The sequence below is a fragment of the Hemicordylus capensis genome, chromosome 4 (assembly GCF_027244095.1).
Source record: "Hemicordylus capensis ecotype Gifberg chromosome 4, rHemCap1.1.pri, whole genome shotgun sequence".
Taxonomy (NCBI): Eukaryota; Metazoa; Chordata; class Lepidosauria; order Squamata; family Cordylidae; genus Hemicordylus; species Hemicordylus capensis.
Window position 1 is genome coordinate 103,829,312 of NC_069660.1, and position 17,155 is coordinate 103,846,466.

General features: G+C 42.3%; 1 protein-coding gene across 6 annotated transcripts in view; it reads left to right on the plus strand.

Moving 5' to 3' along the window:
* Positions 1-17,155, plus strand: part of RAVER2 (ribonucleoprotein, PTB binding 2) — a 64,367-nt gene that overhangs the window by 3,038 nt on the left and 44,174 nt on the right. For 4 of the 6 annotated variants that reach the window (XM_053243275.1, XM_053243272.1, XM_053243270.1 and 1 more), the window contains 3 exons: positions 9,376-9,442; positions 12,183-12,664; positions 14,824-15,015. In XM_053243275.1, coding sequence (XP_053099250.1) covers positions 9,376-9,442; positions 12,183-12,664; positions 14,824-15,015 — 741 coding nt within the window. The remainder of the gene's footprint in view (positions 1-9,375; positions 9,443-12,182; positions 12,665-14,823; positions 15,016-17,155) is intronic. The other 2 variants (XM_053243274.1, XM_053243273.1) reach the window with 1 other exon arrangement.

Genomic DNA, 17,155 nt, shown 5'->3' on the forward strand with positions numbered 1-17,155 from the left:
GCCTATAGCCCTCTGATTTGTAGCCATTGATAGACCTGCGCTCCATGAATTTATCTAAACCCCTTTAAAGCCATACAGGCTGTTGGCTGTCACCACATCTTGTGGCAGAGAATTCCATAGGTTGATTATACATTGTGTGGAGAAAGTACTTTCTTTTGTCGGTCCTAAATTTTTTGGGATGACCCCTTGTTCTAGAGTTATACAGGAGGGATAAAAAATTCTATCAACTTTCTCCACACCATGCATGATTTTATAGACCTCTGTCCTGTCTCCCCTCAGTTGTCTTTTTTCTAAACTAAAAAGCCCCAGGTGTTGTAGCCTTGCCTCAAGGAAAGCCCCATGCTTACTACCACAAGACCAGCTCTCCTCCCCTTGACTTGGAGACTTGTTAAAATCTTAGGAATTTTAACTCTATTTTAAAGAATAGGTTTCTAGCCTTTATGATTGCACAGATTCATTAGATGAATTTGCTTGAAATTAAATATCTCATTGAAATGAGACATTACAATATAAATTATGTTATATGGAATAAGCATCATTTGTGCAAGAGGGAACTAGCAATTTTCCCTTTTGCCATCTCCTGAAAATGTGCCCCCTGAAAATCTGCTCCCAAGGGTTGGGAGAGCTTGGGATCAGGTGCGGAGGGAGGGAGGAAGTTATGGGAGGGAGGAAATTATTCATACGCAGAAGAAGCTCTTAGTAGAAGCCAGTGTAGTTTTCTGATTCATTACAAACATTGGAAAACAGGTTCAAACATTAATATATTTTCAAGAGTTCTTGTAACAGAGGGGATAAGTTGCTATGCTATACTGAAAAGCCAGAGATGTATATATTTCTGATGCAAATAGGTCTTGTAATAGAAAATGGCAATAGAATTGCAATGAGTATTACCAAAAAAGGAGTTCACTGTAGAGATGTTTTCGTTTTCATTAGCCATGCTGTCGTGAATGCACTCAAAATTTATTCTGTATCAAAGTTGCCTTCCTAGATAGGCATAGGAATATTGGTTACATATGGATAGGATTTTTTTTTTTACAAATTCTAGTGTCTAAATGTGTTGCTTTTATAAATGTGTTGTATCATCACAAAACAATAATTCAGTTGATAATTTAAAATAGATTTTTTCTTTTAGTCTTCTGTTGTTGCAAAGGATGCTGCTTCAGTTCTATTTACTGTAATTCTATTTTTTCTCAATCTACATGAATACTATATAAGCTGATGTCCATCCTAAGAATATGGATTATAAATGAAATTCTAAGTCCTTTTATAAACTTTGGCCTTAACCAAAGTGTAAGATGATGTGGAAAAGTACTGGGCAAGCCAGTTGATAGACGTGTGCATTCCCATCTTTGTTTCAAGACAGGATTGGAATGTGTTCACACAGTGCACTGTGGGTGAGGACTGCATGGAGCTGAGTTGCCTTCAGATGTACATTGCAATGGAGATGCATGGTTACGCCTAACCTGTATGCATAGTTCCTAATACAGAAAAAGAATGTGCATGCAAATTTCCTTTGCTGGGTGTCTGCTGCACAGACAGATGAGTTAAGTCTTGGGAGTTAAGTCCCACTGAAATCAGTGGGGTTTACTTCAGATAAATTTGCAGAGGATTGTACTACATTTTGCTTCAGGTTTGCTTTAGGGAAATATAGATTTAGTTTGTGTTATTGTTATGTTCATTCTTTGTAAGCTAGTTTGTTTTTGTATTCTGTTTTTTCTGTTTCTTAAATTGGCCCTTTAGTTGGGCCAAGGAGGGCTTCCTCCTTGGTAGTGGGTGCTCTTGCAATTCATAGGGGAGGACTTACTTGGGCATCTGGAGGTATTTTTTTTCTTTTTTCTGGCTGTCCTCTTAGTGCTTGAGTTCCCTGCTTTTAAAAAAAAAATCTATATTTCTTTCTAATTATGCAGAATAAAAAAAATAAATGGAGCTGTAGGCAGCTGTCTCCTGCCATCTTGGTTTCCCACAAATGCCTGGAATAATGCAGAGTCAAGACATGGGCATTATGGGAAAATCAAGAGGGTAGGCAGTAAGCACCAGGAGCTCTGCTTCTGTCACCACAGGGTAAAGGTTAAAAAAGAATTTTTAAAGTAGGTAAAGTTTTTAAAGGGAGAGAAAAAGCCCAGAGCCATGGAGAGTGCTGGGGGAAAAGGGGTTGAGGGTGGGCATAAGCTGTGGGTCATGCTAGGATACTGGAGTCCTGGTATCTGTCCAAGGTTGCCACGTGCTGTCATCGTGCCTGTATTAGAAACTCTCTTCTGGTCCCATCAGTAATTCCTAAGATTTGCTGTGGCATCTTACATCTCCATAGTTACTCTTTATTATTTATTTATTTTTACATATATATCCCACTCTTCCTCCGAGGAGCTCAGATACATGGTTATTTTTATCCTCACGACAACCCTGTGAAGTAGGTTAGGCTGAGAGATACATGACTGGCCCAGAGTCACCCAGTGAGTTTCATAGTTGAATAGGGATTCAAACTTGGGTCTTCCCAGTCCTAGTCCAACACTCACTACGCTATGCTGGCTTAGGCTGATGTGTAGCCCAAAGCTGAACATATTTACTTGGATATAAGACCTACTGAGTTAAATGAAACATAGTTGAAGAGTGCCTTAAAAGTTTTCTGCAGTGCCTTATATATGCTTTTGAAGCTGATGTTACAAGTGATTCATACTGTATAAGACATACTTGCTTTGGAAATAAAAGCACTTGGATAATTTTATAGTGATGCATATTTCTATTCCTTGAGTTCTGTGGAAGGGTATATATTGCTCAGAATTAGCCCCAATTGAAAAAGTGTTTTATTAACACACACACACACACACACACACACACACCCAATAAGCAAGCATTTCTGACCTTGCTTGCACACAGAACTGGTCTGGAGGCCCTATATGGGCCTCCAAACCGGTTCAAATGACTGGCAGTTCTGCTGGTTCGGAGGTGGAGGGATGACCATTCATTCATTCATTCATTAGATTTCTATACTTCCAAAAATGGCTCAAGACGGTTTAAGGACTTTAAGGGCAGGGGAGGATGCACTTAACCCTCCCACTGCTTCCCCCCGCTGGCATTCCATTGTAAACCTGTCCGGTGGGGCAGCAGTGTACCTCCCTGCAGCCCCATCCCCTCGTCAGATAATTTGGATCCAACTGGTTTGGATCCAAAATTTGGGTCTAACTAGGCCTCTTTGTTTCAGTTCAAAATACCAGCCCAAAGCTTTATGCAGCTGTAGTAATTAATGTGTTATAACACAGCAAACAAAACTACAGCTTTGCCCCAAAGCATGTTAATATGTGAACAGATGTATTGCTGAAGCATCAGGCTGTGAGATGCTATTCCTGAGTGTTCTCTCTTTGATTTGGAACTCTTGAATTTAACCACTGTAGTCTACAGTTCAAAAACATACCGCTGTTTGTAGATGTATGGACAGTGCTAGACTCTACAACCATTGCTTAAAGTAAAATGTTAGTTGCCATAAAACATAATAGATATTTTCCCCATTTCTAAAAATAGGTTAGTTGAGTATGTGTGGACCACTGTTTAGAAACATTTTATAGATGTCAGCTGGGAATCATTAATATTTGATGGACTATTCCCAGGGGAATGATGTATGCTGATAAAAGTAGATGATGCTTGTGTAAGTTTCAACCATGTCTTTTGTAAATATTAACTGTATCTTGTACATTAAAAATATGCTCTTCTCTAGTGGTAAAAAAAAGTGTTCTTGTCTAGTGGTTATTTGCTCCCCTTGATTCAGCTCTTGGTTAGAGTGCTGGACTAGGACTGGGAGACCCAAGTTCAAATCCGCATTCGGCCATGATACTTGCTGGGTGACTCTGGGCCAGTCACTTCTCTCTCAGCCAAACCTACATCACAGGGTTGTTGTGAGGAGAAACTTAAGTATGTAGTACTACACTCTGGGCTCCTTGGAGGAAGGATATAAAATGGTGTTTTTAAAAAAATGTAAGACTTTAAAGAAATGCACCTTTCTCTCATCTTTCCCTGTAATACTTAGATTCGCCCTTCGGGTTACAATTCTGATCTCTCACATAAACTAAGCATTGGACTGGACAAGTGTGTGTGATTACAGAGTAGCAGCAGTAACATAGTATCAGTGTGCAGATTGTCTGAGGAGCAGCGACATGTTTTATTAACATGGTATTTGACAGCTGTTAACCGATGAAATAAGAGACCGGTATCCCATTTGACTAAAAAGAATACACTTGATCCTGCTTAGATCAAACCCTATTACTCACTAAGCTATGTATATTGAATTAGCAGGTTGGCAAGATGGAAGCATGCTGTGATCCAGGAGCGTGGAGAGATGTATTATAGTGAATTCTATATCATGAAGTGTGTGTGTGTGTGTGTGTGTGAAGACACTTGGTAATGTTGAAATTCTAACATAGGTTCATGTTCATCAGAAAGTTTAATGTGATCTACAAATAGGAAGACCTACTAAGGCTCCACAAACATGAATGCATTGTTGCCTTGCACTGAATCAGACCATTGGTTCATCTAGGTCAATATCGCCTATCCTGAGTGGCAGTGGCTCTCCAAAGTGCATCTATGTGGAGATGTCAGAAGAAATCTAGGACCTTCTGCATGAAAAACATGAGTTCTGTACCTGAGCTTATCAAATCCATGAATGGCCCTCTTCCACTAATATACTAAACTTTCTTGCAGTGAGTCCCTGCAGTTACCATTCCCTCAATGGATCCCCAAATTGGCTCACTTTGTGGGGAGAGCCTCACTAACGGCTAAGTCCTTGTTATGGGCAGCATGGAAGCAGAAGTGGCACAGTCTCTAGAGCCAGATCATTCAAACACAAGGTGGGGAGAGGTGTTGAAAGAGCTTTGCTCTCAACATTTCCCCCCTGCCCTGAGTTTGACTGACCTCGGCACTAGAGACTGTCAGATGACTGATCTGGCACTAGAGGCTGGGAGTCATAGAAGGATGTTTAATTTTCTTGCCTTGGAGTGGGCAAGGGATACAACTGTTTCCATGCAAGTTGACCACTGGGTCTTTCTTTCTTCACACCAGGCAGCATACGAACTAGGACTTCTGCTTGCAGAGGATGTTCCACTTGTGCAAGGTACAGAAGGGGTGATTTTTGCCAATCCTCTTTCGCCTCTGCTGCCTCTCTCAGCCCCCCCCCATGTGCTCTTGGGGTCTCCCAACTCTCAAGGACACATTTTTGGAGGGTACAGCATGCTGCACCATCTAATGGCACAGCGGGGAAATGACTTGATTAGCAAACCAGAGGTTGCCAGTTCAAATACTCGCTGGTCTGTTTCCCAGACTATGGGAATGTGGGAAGCATCCTATAGATGCTCCAAAGTTGGGAAGGAATCTATGGGAAATACCTATATTGGGTAGCAGTTATATAGAAAAATGCTGAAAGGCATAATCTTGTACTGTGCGGGTGGAGGCAATGGTAAACCCCTCCTGTATTCTACCAAAGACAACCACAGGAGTTGACACCAACTCGACGGCACGCTTTACCCTTTACAGCATGCTGCAGAGGGAAAGGGGAATTGGTGAAGAATTATGCTTTCCCCCTTTACAAGATACTGTCCCCTGTGCTTGGCCTGAAAGAGGGATTTTTTGGCAGTGCCCTCTCTGTAATGGGTTGAGTGTGGTAGGGGAAGAGGAAGTATGCCAGTCAAATGCTAATGGGCTTTACTTCCTAGAAGCCGACCCCGCACAGAGCATCTGTGCGCTCTTTGGGGCCAGCTACTTCTCCCCCCCCCCCAAGTCTCTGGCAGTGCCGAGTGCGGCCGCCGCCAGCGGGCCAAGTGCTGCTGTCTGTCAGGCCCGCCGAGAGCCGCTTGCCAGTCTTTGGGGCTGGCCACCTCTCCCCCCACCCCCTGCCCCAGTTTCAGGGCCCGCTGCTGCTGCCTTGTCCCTCGGCCGGTCCTCCGCCTCGCCTTGCCCCTTGCACCACCCGTTGCCGCCAGGCCGGGCCTGCCAGCGGCCCTGGCCCGTGCCACCGGCCAATTGTCCTCTCTCCTGGGTGCGCCAGCCAATCAGGTGCCTCCACAGCCCAGCCAATCAGCTGGGCTGCTGGGACGCATTTTTCCCTGGCGCACCCAGGAGAATTATATATATAGATGTTGTTTGTATTACCTCCTTTCTTTCATTTGTTGCCACAACTCATTTAATGTGTGACAGTTGTGGGGTTATGGGTATAAAGCCAATCTTCTTGTCTTGATTAAGATAACAAACTAGGATCTAATTTGTTAATTTGGGATTATTTTCCCAAATCAGAAACCCCAGTTTGATCTTATGTTTGCAAGCAGGAAATCCCAAGGTATATTAACCATACTTGCTTATTTCTTCATTTGGTGGTTCTTGAATACTTATTGTGAAGTTTTGTCTGCTCAGGATATTTTCAAACTGATAATTGCACTTATGACAGAGCAATGAAGACATGGTTGATGCATGTTGCAAAATGCACTGGTAGAATGGGTCACACTAAACTGCAGGTAGGAGGTGAAATCACATTTTTGATCCTCCCCTGGATGAAAAGCTCATTGTATATAGAAAACCAGTACAGCACTCCCAAGTGATCTTCCCTATGTGTAGTCAGAAGTGGTGCAATATTCTTTCACCTTCAACCTCATTCTGCTGCATATGAAAGTGTAACGTACGCCTTGAGGTAAAGTAAAATAAAGTTGTGCCACTGAGTCAGTGTTGACTCCTGGTGACCACAGAGCAGTGTTCTCTCTATTTTTTTTCATCTGTATGCTGAATGAATTTTGTTCTGAGCGGCAGTATCAAGGCAGTGTGTGCACACATGTATTCAGAATGGTGCCTTCCTGATTCAGCCTGAGTGGGATCTAAAATTAACTAAGCAGACATCAAAAAATATGTGAGCATATGTGCATGCCTTAAGAGGGAACACTGCCACAGAGCTGTGTGGTTTTCTTTGGTAGAATACAGGAGGGGTTTACCATTGCCATCTCCCAAACAGTATGAGATGATGCCTTTCAGCATTTTTCTATATCCCTGCTGCCCGATATAGGCGTTTCCCATAGTTTGGGAAGCATACCAGTGGGGATTCGAACCAGCAACCTCTTGCTCCCTAGGCAAGCTACTTCCCTGCTGCACCATCAGGTGGCTAAGCCTTGAGGTAGAAGCTGCTCAAAGGAGTGCACAAAACCAACCATCAAGTAAACTTGACTTGTCTAGGATAACAGGATAACAAACATAGCAAGATAATGAACAGAAAAGCTGCGTTAAATTGTGTTATGCCTCACAAATCATACATAACAAAAGAAAGGACCAAAAACGTGTTATGAATAATATGAAAACAAGGATATGTATACTAAATTAGACATGGAAGGCATGTTTTTTGGGAACATGGTAATACAGATCTCATGCATCTTCTCCTTGTGCCCTAGAATTAAGCTGCAATTGTCTCATAACTACCACTAGGCCTACTAGTACAGTCCTTGTTGAGACAGAAGAACTCAATCTTTATGTTTCTTTGCTCCATGTCTTTAAGATTAAGGCTCGCAGGCCCTGTTCCTTTAATGTAACTTCCTCTTATTGAAGCAAAAGTTTCTATGACCTCTGTTTACCTTGTTTGTCAGGCAAGAGCCAGTTTAAACTGGGTCTCCATATATATTGTGAGGGAGCAAACCTCGAAACTCCTACAGGCCAAAATATTCTTGTTTGTTGAAGAAGCCACATGTCTCTGCTGTCATTATCTTGACTTTTATAGCTTTTTTTTTTTTTTTGACTTTTATAGTATTGTAACAAACAACTTGGGAGAGTGTAATTAATTAAACATAGTACCCCATATAAGATCATAAATCCTGCTATATAGTGAAGGTAGTGTGTGTATAAAATGTATAGAAATACATTTGTCACACTACATTTTAAAAAAGTGTGATGCATAAGCATTGAAAACTGACTTGAGATTAGTGAATATGTGAGGGACCTGAAACTGATATTTGGAATGAAAGGACCTGCAACACAATGTTTTTCTTTCCTGATGAGTTAATGGGCCACTTCCTTCCTTTCTTTTCAGTATGCTAGAGGAAGAGGATGCAACAATTCCTTGCGAAAATGAGAAGCATTTAGCACCTGTAAAGCAAACACTAGTTACTGCATTCCATGGGGATTTGTACAGAACTGCTTAATTATAGGGAAGGGAAATATTCATTATAAGAAAAATAGAAGTTTACTGAAATATTCAGAAATCACTTTGTTCTTTAACTTATTTGTGGTCGTCTTTGCAGTGGCAAAATATGTGGTTTCAGAATGCAGTCTTGATGACGTGTTGTACAAAAGTGCTTATAACAGATAGGATGGTTATCTATAGATTTTTGCTAAAGCTGATGGTGTTTAATATCACATCTCATGAAAGTGTGACAGAGTTTGAATCTAAAGATTCCATTTGTGATGTTTTGTTTCCACAAGAAAAATGGTAATGTATTTCTATAGGAGACCTCACAGTTGTTCTGTTATACAGTACACCTATTTCGGGCAGTAGCGATATAGGAAGATACTGAAAGGCAACATCTCATACTGCGCGGGAGATGGCAGTGGTAATAAACCCCTCCTGCGTTCTACCAAAGACAACCTCAGGGCTCTGTGGTCGCCAGGATGGCACAACCTTACTTTTTTACAGTAAAAATACCTTTTGAATCACGTTAGTAACAGTACAGGTGAACCCCATTATCCACGGGGGTTCTGTTCTCCACTACAATCGTGGATAACAGAACTGCAGAAACCGAGTAAATGGGACTGGAAGAGGGGGTTTTCTTTCAGGAGGCTCTGAAAACAGCAAAAAAGGCCTTAAAAATAGCAAAAAATGTGCCCTACCATGTTCCATGGGTCTCCCAAATGTCCAGCAGTGCCCCGAAAAGTCCCAAATCTGGCATTTCTGTGCAAAAAAAAGTGTTAAACTTTTTAAAACAGAGCCACAAAATGGAGCCTCTGCTGGCCACCCCAGACCCGCAGATATGCAAAATAAATCCTTTGTGGGGAACTCCCCCCCCCCAATATATACACATATGCCAAGGTTGGGTGTCAATTACCTGACGGCAAGTACATGAAACTGCAGATGTCGGTTCCACAAATGGCGACGTTTGCCTGTACAGTATACAATATGATCTTTATCTGGACACTCAGCATGCCTCCTTTTGGCAACTTGTTTCATAAGCTAATAATAAGAACTACTTTATGAATTTGACTTTTCAAAGAACATAGTTTGTAGCTGCAATAAGTGGTCACTCATATTAATTCCTAACTAATATTTGGTTTGTAGTATACCTGTGGTGTAATTCCTGTTTTAGAACACTGAAATTTAAAACTATCAGTGTATTGAGTTGGTGTTGATGCGTTTTCTCTCTTTTTCAGGAGGTTCATGATTTATTAAAAGATTTTGACTTGAAGTATTGTTACGTGGACAAAAATAAAAGAACAGGTAAGAAACAGGAACTAAGAGGATAAGAGTGACTAATATATACAGTGTATTATGTTTAAATATTTTGAGAACAGCTAGTTTAGTGTATGAAATAAAATTGTCTGCAGTGGGCTGATTCAGACATAATGCCAAACCATAGCTGAAGGTCTCAGAGACTTGAATGTGCTTTCTCACTCCTCCCCTCATGCACTGTGATTCCTTCCTGGTTTGTAAAAATCTGGTCGAATCTCCTCAACCCGATTGGCTCTCCTCCTGACTAACGTTACCTCTGTCTTGTCCAGGTTCAATCTCAGTTCATTAGCCCACATCCAACCCATCACTGCCTCCTACCCCTGATTCAGGACATCCACTCCTTCCCTTGGATCAGGTAAAAAGTAGAGAGAGAGCGAGAGCTGAGTGTCATCTGCATATTGCTGACAACTCATTCCAAGTCCCCAGATGACCTCTCCCTGTAGTTTCATGTAGATGTTAAACAGCATGGGGGACAAAACCGAACCTTGCAGGACCCCACAGGATTTGATTTGATAGCCTTTTAGTTTTGATCTGGCACTTCAAATCAAAGTCCCTTCACAGCAACCCAATCTCCCCTCTGTTTACATAGGAGTAAGTTACACTGAGTGCAATACTTACTCCTAAGTGTGCCTGTGAGCCTCCCAATTTCCTCCTGTACTGCAGCACAGCAAGGAGGCACAGTCTTTCTCCCTCTGAGTCAGCTAACAGTGCCTGAGAAGAACGCATGCTCAGGCAAGAGGGAGAGACATGCACACTCTCCAGGACTCGGGGGTGACAAGGAGGAGCGCTGATTCTGAGGGGCTTCAGCCTATGATCTTAATCACAGCCAGCTGCCCTAGTGGGACTTCCTGGTATGTGTATTTAAGGCAACCCCTCACTTTCTAAACACAAAGAACTTGGGAAATACTTCTTCCTGGATTCAGGTAAATATGGTAAAATGTCAATGTAAAACAGAATGGCAGTCCATTTTTTAATATTTTTAATCCACTAAGGGCCAGTTAATATGCACATGTTTGTTCATTGTTTAAGCACTCTTCTTCAAGAGAAGAGTTGAATGTGTGAAGCAGACATCAAATATAAAGCACACAGAGCTTTCATTTTGTTTTAATTAACTTAAACCAGTGCACTTTTGCGTGTTTAAAAACAAAAAGTGCCGGTACTGTTATCTTGGTTTTGTATGCATGTATCTATATAATTCATTCTCTTAGCCGGTGCGTGTCCAGGATTTGGCGGTGGAACTCTCGCGACACGCTGCAAGAGTTCCCACAGAGTGAGAAGGAGAGGGGCCAGCTTATGGCCGGCCGGCCAGGCGGAGGAGGGAGGGGAGAGAAAAGTGGTGGCGGGAGAGAAAGGTGGCAGCGGGCGGGAGGCTGAGAGAAAAGCAGTGGCGGGTGGAGTGGGGGGAGAAAAAACTGCGGCGGCGGGGCCCTTCTTGGCCACCCGCTGAGGCTCTGTGTTGGGGAGAGGAGGGCTGGAGAGCGCGGGCTGGAGGAAAGGGGAAGAGAGGAGAGACCAGGGCCGGAGGAAGAGGGAGGGGGAAACTGCTGGCCCCAAAGTGCCACACAAATGCTCTGTGCGGGTCGGCTAGTAGCAATTAATACATAAAGTACCTCAGACAATCATCAGTAGGTGCAGGAAATTGCAGTATGCCCTGCAGTTGCTGCATAACCCAATGGATAGTTTTCCTCCAGTGGCTGCACACTCTTCCTGGATGTAAACCTCAGAAAGGCACTAACTCCATAAGCAACTTAGGTGCACCAACATCTGCTAGCCCACTGTTTGGGAGAATGGTTGTGGTTTTTTGTTCAATCTTTTGCAAATTATATCATAAGAGAGCCTTGCATAGAAGATCTAGACTAAAGAAATGATACAACAGTGGTTAGATAAAAGGTCATACTCTTGTGTATGTAATCATATAAACATAAGAGCCACACTTTTACACCATACTCTTCTGTGTAAAAGTGTGGCTATTATGTTTATAATTTATTTAGTCAACCTTTTAGACTTCAGGATAGTGTAACCTTGATTATTCAGGCTTGAAAGAAAATGTTAACATTCCCCATTCTCATTGGTATCATCTTACCACTCGGTTTCACTTCTGCTTGAGCATTGCTGTTCAGTAAAACAGATGATTAATAGACAATCTGGAATAAAAGATCTGTTCTGTTTTGAGCAGTAATCTTGGAACCAGAGCTTCCTGGAATTGACTTTCAGGAAAAGGTTCTATTGAAATTTGATATGTCAGCAATAACTTAAAAGGTTAGGCAGTGCCAGGCAGCATAATCGCCACCCAGCCACAGCACATCAGTTTTGTTTTTTACAAAGCCCTGTGTAAAAAAGAGTGGATATGGAAATGAGTAAATGTGTCTTATGGAGTTCTAGATTTTATTTAAAATTGCACAGCTGTTTGATTTGAGCAGTTAATACCACACTGCTAATAATTTTTAGTTTGTTGGTGGGCAAAAGCTTAAAATATGTTTTATTTTAAGCATTGCCTGTGCTATGATCATAACGTGTCACTTCATAAAACAGAACAATTTATGTGGTTGACTTAGGCATGCAGGCATAAGGTGTTTAGGGTTACTGATTATCCTTATATCTGGGGGTTCCTTCGATTACTTATTTATATCCTGCTCTGTTTTATAGGCTCAGAGTGGCTTACAACCACTAAAAGTTAATAGTTAATAGTAGAATGTGTAAATATACTGCTGTCTTTGCTGTCTTTCAGCTTTTGTTACTCTTCTGAATGGAGAGCAGGCTCAGAACGTGATAAGACTATTTCACCAACACTCTCTTCGTGGAAAAGAAATATCAGTGCAGCTTCAGCCAACTGATGCCTTGCTCTGCATTACCAACTTGCCCACTTCCCATACAATTCAAGAGTTTGAAGAGCTGGTGCGTTCCTACGGCAATGTCGAGAGACACTTTCTGATTTATAGTGAATACACAGGATATTCAAAGGGCTATGGCTTTGTGGAGTACATGAAAAAGGATTCTGCTGCTAAGGCTAGATTGGACCTTCTAGGGAAACAGCTAGGTGGATATGTCCTCTTTGCCCAGTGGATGGATGTTAACCAGTTAACTCCAGAACTCATACATTCGAAGTGCCTTTGTGTGGAAAACCTCCCTATGGACTACACAGATGGAGAAAGTCTGCTGCAGATGTTTTCATCTAAATATAAGCCAGTGTTCTGCCAGGTATGCTTAAATGTATGTGTTTGAAATCAAAAGCTTGATCATGCAGACTTTATGGCTTTCCCTTACTATTTGCATGACTTTTTCCTGTGTTGGATTTCAACGTAATATGTTAAAGCTTATAGGTGATTATGTTGTGTGTTTGACAGTTCCAGAAGTAGTATATAGTAAGGCTATTCTCATGACCGAGTGGGTGTGGGAGAAGGCAGGGTGGAGCCTACCTTCTCCCCAGACTATCTCCAAAGTCCTCTTTGACATGCCACCGCATGCCTGCACGATCTGTGCAGCACAGATCTCTGGAGGCTGGGACTTGTTGTCCTACCCATGCCCAGCACAGCATCCCTCCAGTGGCTGTTGCCAGTGTCTGTTTTATGTTTCTTTTTTAGATTGTGAGCCCTTTGAGGACAGGGAGCCATTTTATTTATTTATATCTATGTAAACCACTTTGGGAACTTTTGAAAAGCACTATATAAATATTTGTCATATTCATATGTTATACTTTTTGACAGAACATTCTATCTTTGAGAGGTGGAGCATGTTATCTTAGACTCTTCTTTCAGCTGCAGACTGTTTGTGCACAGATGTGCTTTTCTAAACATTATGCAATGTTTATGCATAGTTCCCCTGCATTGCTTCATCTCTGTTTGACCATTGGAAAAGCATATAAAGATGTATGAATATGTGGGGTGTGTGTGCGCACGTGCTACATTTCCCCATTTTTATGTTGCGTATTGATGGTATTCTGGTTGCCCGGCACTAGTTGTTGGGAACTTTCAATCTGTTTGGTAGTTTGCACAGGTGGATTGTACCTATTATGTTTTTATATTGTCCCAGAATGATTCCATAGGACAGAATGAACAACTGCTGCATGTTTATCAAAGAGCAGTAGCTTACAGTCGGCATGAAATGAGCCCCGATGAACTCTCTTATTTCCTGTGTGGGTTACTTGAGCAGATACAGAAACATTTTAGACCTCCTGCAAGTGGCCTGCTAATAAATTGGTATGAGGAGGTCAGATGGGGACCACTTGGCTGTATACATATAGTCAATTTCAGTTTATTTGGCTTTCTTTATTGCTTAATATGTTAATTATATTACTAAGCATTTCAGCACTGAGTGGAGCACAGCATCTAACAAGTAATCCCTGCTTTTCATTAACTGATTAGGCAATTATATCAGTCTGACTCCTTTGATGCCTTTTTAAGGGAATACTTATGTGACAGCAAAGGCCACTGAAATACACTAAACTTAATGACAGTTGTCCAAAGAGTGGGTTACAGTCCTCCAGCTAAACTCTTGGCTTGTTTTTTTCTCTTTTTAGTGTAGCACACAATCCTCAGTACTTAAATGCAAACAGTTTTTGCAGATAGGCTGTTTAAAAAGTAGCTTGTGGTGTATTTAAGGAAAGATGTGCTGTAAAAGAACATAAAAGCCATCCCTTCCACATGGGCATGTTTCCGGTATCTTGTCAATAACTGAGATATTCAGGCTAAATATACACTGTACTCATCAGTGAGGATTTCACAGAATTTTACAAGTGTCCTCACCAGTGTTCATTCTAATTTTTTTCATCTGTGCACAAAAATGAGTTTTGTTCTGGAGGCAGTATCAAGGCAGTGTGTGCACATGTGCATTCAGAACGGGGCCTTCCTGATTCAACCTTAGCGGGATCTAAAATTAACTGAGCAGACTTCAAAAAATGTGTGTGCAAGTGCATGCTTTAGAGTGACCACTGGTCCCTGTTGCTGTTTTTCATATGATTTAAAGTGTTTATCAATAAAGTGCTATATAAAATAATTAATATTCTTTTTACCATCCGAAATAAATAAAAAGGAAAAATTGTGCCATTGGTTGAAAACATTCCCAGTTTTAATTCTGTACCTTTTAATGCTCCATAAAATAACTGTCAAATTTATTTCATAGCTCAGGTTCTTCGGGGGATTACATGACTGGGCAGCAGAAATTCAAGTATGGTGCAGCACGGTTGTCATCTGCAAAATATTTGTGTATTTAAATTTAGCTTGAAGGAAGAATGATATGCGGCATCAGGTTGATCTTGGCAATGTTAGCAGATTTTGCACAGGCAATTCATGTTTGCAGGGGAAAGATATAGTGATGTTTAGAAATGGAGAAAACTGTACTTTATTCATTCTCTTTTGAAATGTCCCCTTCAGCTTGCTCAGGATGAAGATAGTTCTGTTGGTGGCTTTGCAGTCATTGAGTATGAAACAACAGATCAAGCAGAGGAAGTACAGCAAGGCACAGATGGCCTGGCTATCAGAGGGAAGAGAGTGCATGTATCTTACTGTGCTCCCGGAGCTTCAGGGCGTGGCACTCTTGCTACACTTATAGCAGCACAACGCATGGTAAGAGAATTTCTGCTACCAAATGAAAAACGTGAAAAAACAATGGATTCTGTATACAACTGTAAAGCTGTATGGTGTATTGATATTATATTTTGTGATATAGCTGGCAGCTATTGAAATAACTGTCCTTTAAATCTGTCTTGCAAATTGACTCTCTAAATGAGACAACACTATGGCCTTCCCAAGTGCTATTTTTACCACTTTCTTTCCTTCTCCATGTTCTGCTCACATATAAAATGGTAGTTCTTGTCAAACTTTCTTGACCTATGAATCTGTCTGTAAATCATCCTAAAACCTGAACTGAAAGCATTTGTATCTGCTTTTTAAAAAACATTATTGCCGGATTTAGTTAACTACCTGATTATCTGAATATTTTGGCTAGTTATGAAAACTAAGGCCAGAGGTATTGGGATCAAGCTTTGCCTGAAACACTCTGAAGCTTTAGAATGATGTCTTGGGAAGGGCTGTAAATGAGAGCTATGCCATTTTAAATAAAAGAGAGAGAGAACTAGGAAGCAAATCTGTGACTATAGTTTGGTGTGACATAGGGAGAGAAGTAAATGCTATTCAGAAATTTCAGGATAGTGGTGTTAACTTACTTCCATGTTTGATTGGGGAGTGAAGCTTTTATGCCCTGCATATACTATGGAATTATTCCTCAGAAAACTGGATGTAGAATTAGCATAGGCATTAATAATTTATTAGCAAGTTTATAAATTCATATGAACCTGGCACTTTCAAAATTCAGAACAAAATTCAGAGTAAATAGTGCCCGTAGCTTTACCTTCCCCAATTTCTAGACTGAAGGCCTTTCTGTCTGGCAGGCAGGTTCAACAATATACCAGCCCAGACTTTGATCTGAACCTGAGGCTTCCTCTCACAGTGCAAGATGATAGCCCACATGCAAGGGGACTATCTTTTCCACCGCAATCGGAGCCCACCCTGTAGTTAAGGGTATTTCCCACGTGCCTCTAGGATCGACAGGAAGTTTGAGCAGCCAAGATTTCCTGTGTGACTAGGCAGCTCCCAAATCCTCAGTTCCTTTTCGTGTTGCATCAGGATCAGCAGCAAACTGTGAGAGCTCCTCCAGCAACTTTACTAAACTTTACTTCCTTTGCCTTTCAGCCCTGTTTATTTGTACCTCTGTGCTTCTTTCTCCACTTGCCTCGGTCTCCACTACCTCCCCCTACCTTCCTCTCTCAGTTGCCCATGGAGCATACCCATATTGCAGGAGCCCTGATGGATTCGTTGTTGGAGGGGGAGCAGCGGGCTGAAGCCCACTCCCCAGATAAAGCTAAGTTTGCCACCCTTATGGGGGCTAGAGCTGCACAGCACAAAAAGCCCAAGAAATCCAAGAAAAAAGAAACGCTGTGGCTGGCTCGGAGAAGCCCTGCGCTTCCAGGAGCCATCGGAAGACACTCAAGCTGCCGTTTGCGCGGCTCAGCTAGAGCCTTCTACTCCAGGTGGTCTGTTAGCAGTGGCAGCCTCGCTGGGTCCCATCCCCACGATTACTGGGCCACCAGAGAAGCCAAGGAGAAAATGCGGCCGACGTGGCAAGGGGCGCACAAGGAGTACATGTGGCCGACTGGCACCAGTTGGCTGCCTGCTAGCTCTGTGAGTGCCATGCCTGTGAGGAACGGGGGCAGTGAGGTCCTTCCCTTACCCGCCACTGAGACCCCCACAGAGGGGTAACTGGAGGACGTCCTGGACAGCAACTCCATGCCCTTACTTGTGAGTAACCCTGGGAATGGGCAGGGCATGGCAAATCCTCTCATTTTGGAGGACAGGGCCGAGTGGCTGAGGGAGTTCATTACCAGGGAATTTAGGGCCCTGATCCCATCGCTGCCTACAGAGGGGAGAGTGCTCCTGGCCCCTACCAGAACGCAACACAGCAGAGACCCTTCCTCCTCCCCAGACGCAGCCACCATTAGAAGGGCCATCCCAGAGGGAGAGAGGGGTCAGTTCTTCCCCCGTACCCTCATGTCTAGAAAGAGAAGGCACCGCCGCTTGTCCTCTTCCTCCTCCTCTTCAGAGGATATAACCCACAAAAGAGTACCCAATTGGGACCCTATGGTCCCAAGGAATCTAGCCCCAGCTCCTCTGCCCAGGGATCTGGAGATATCTGATACAGTTACCCCTA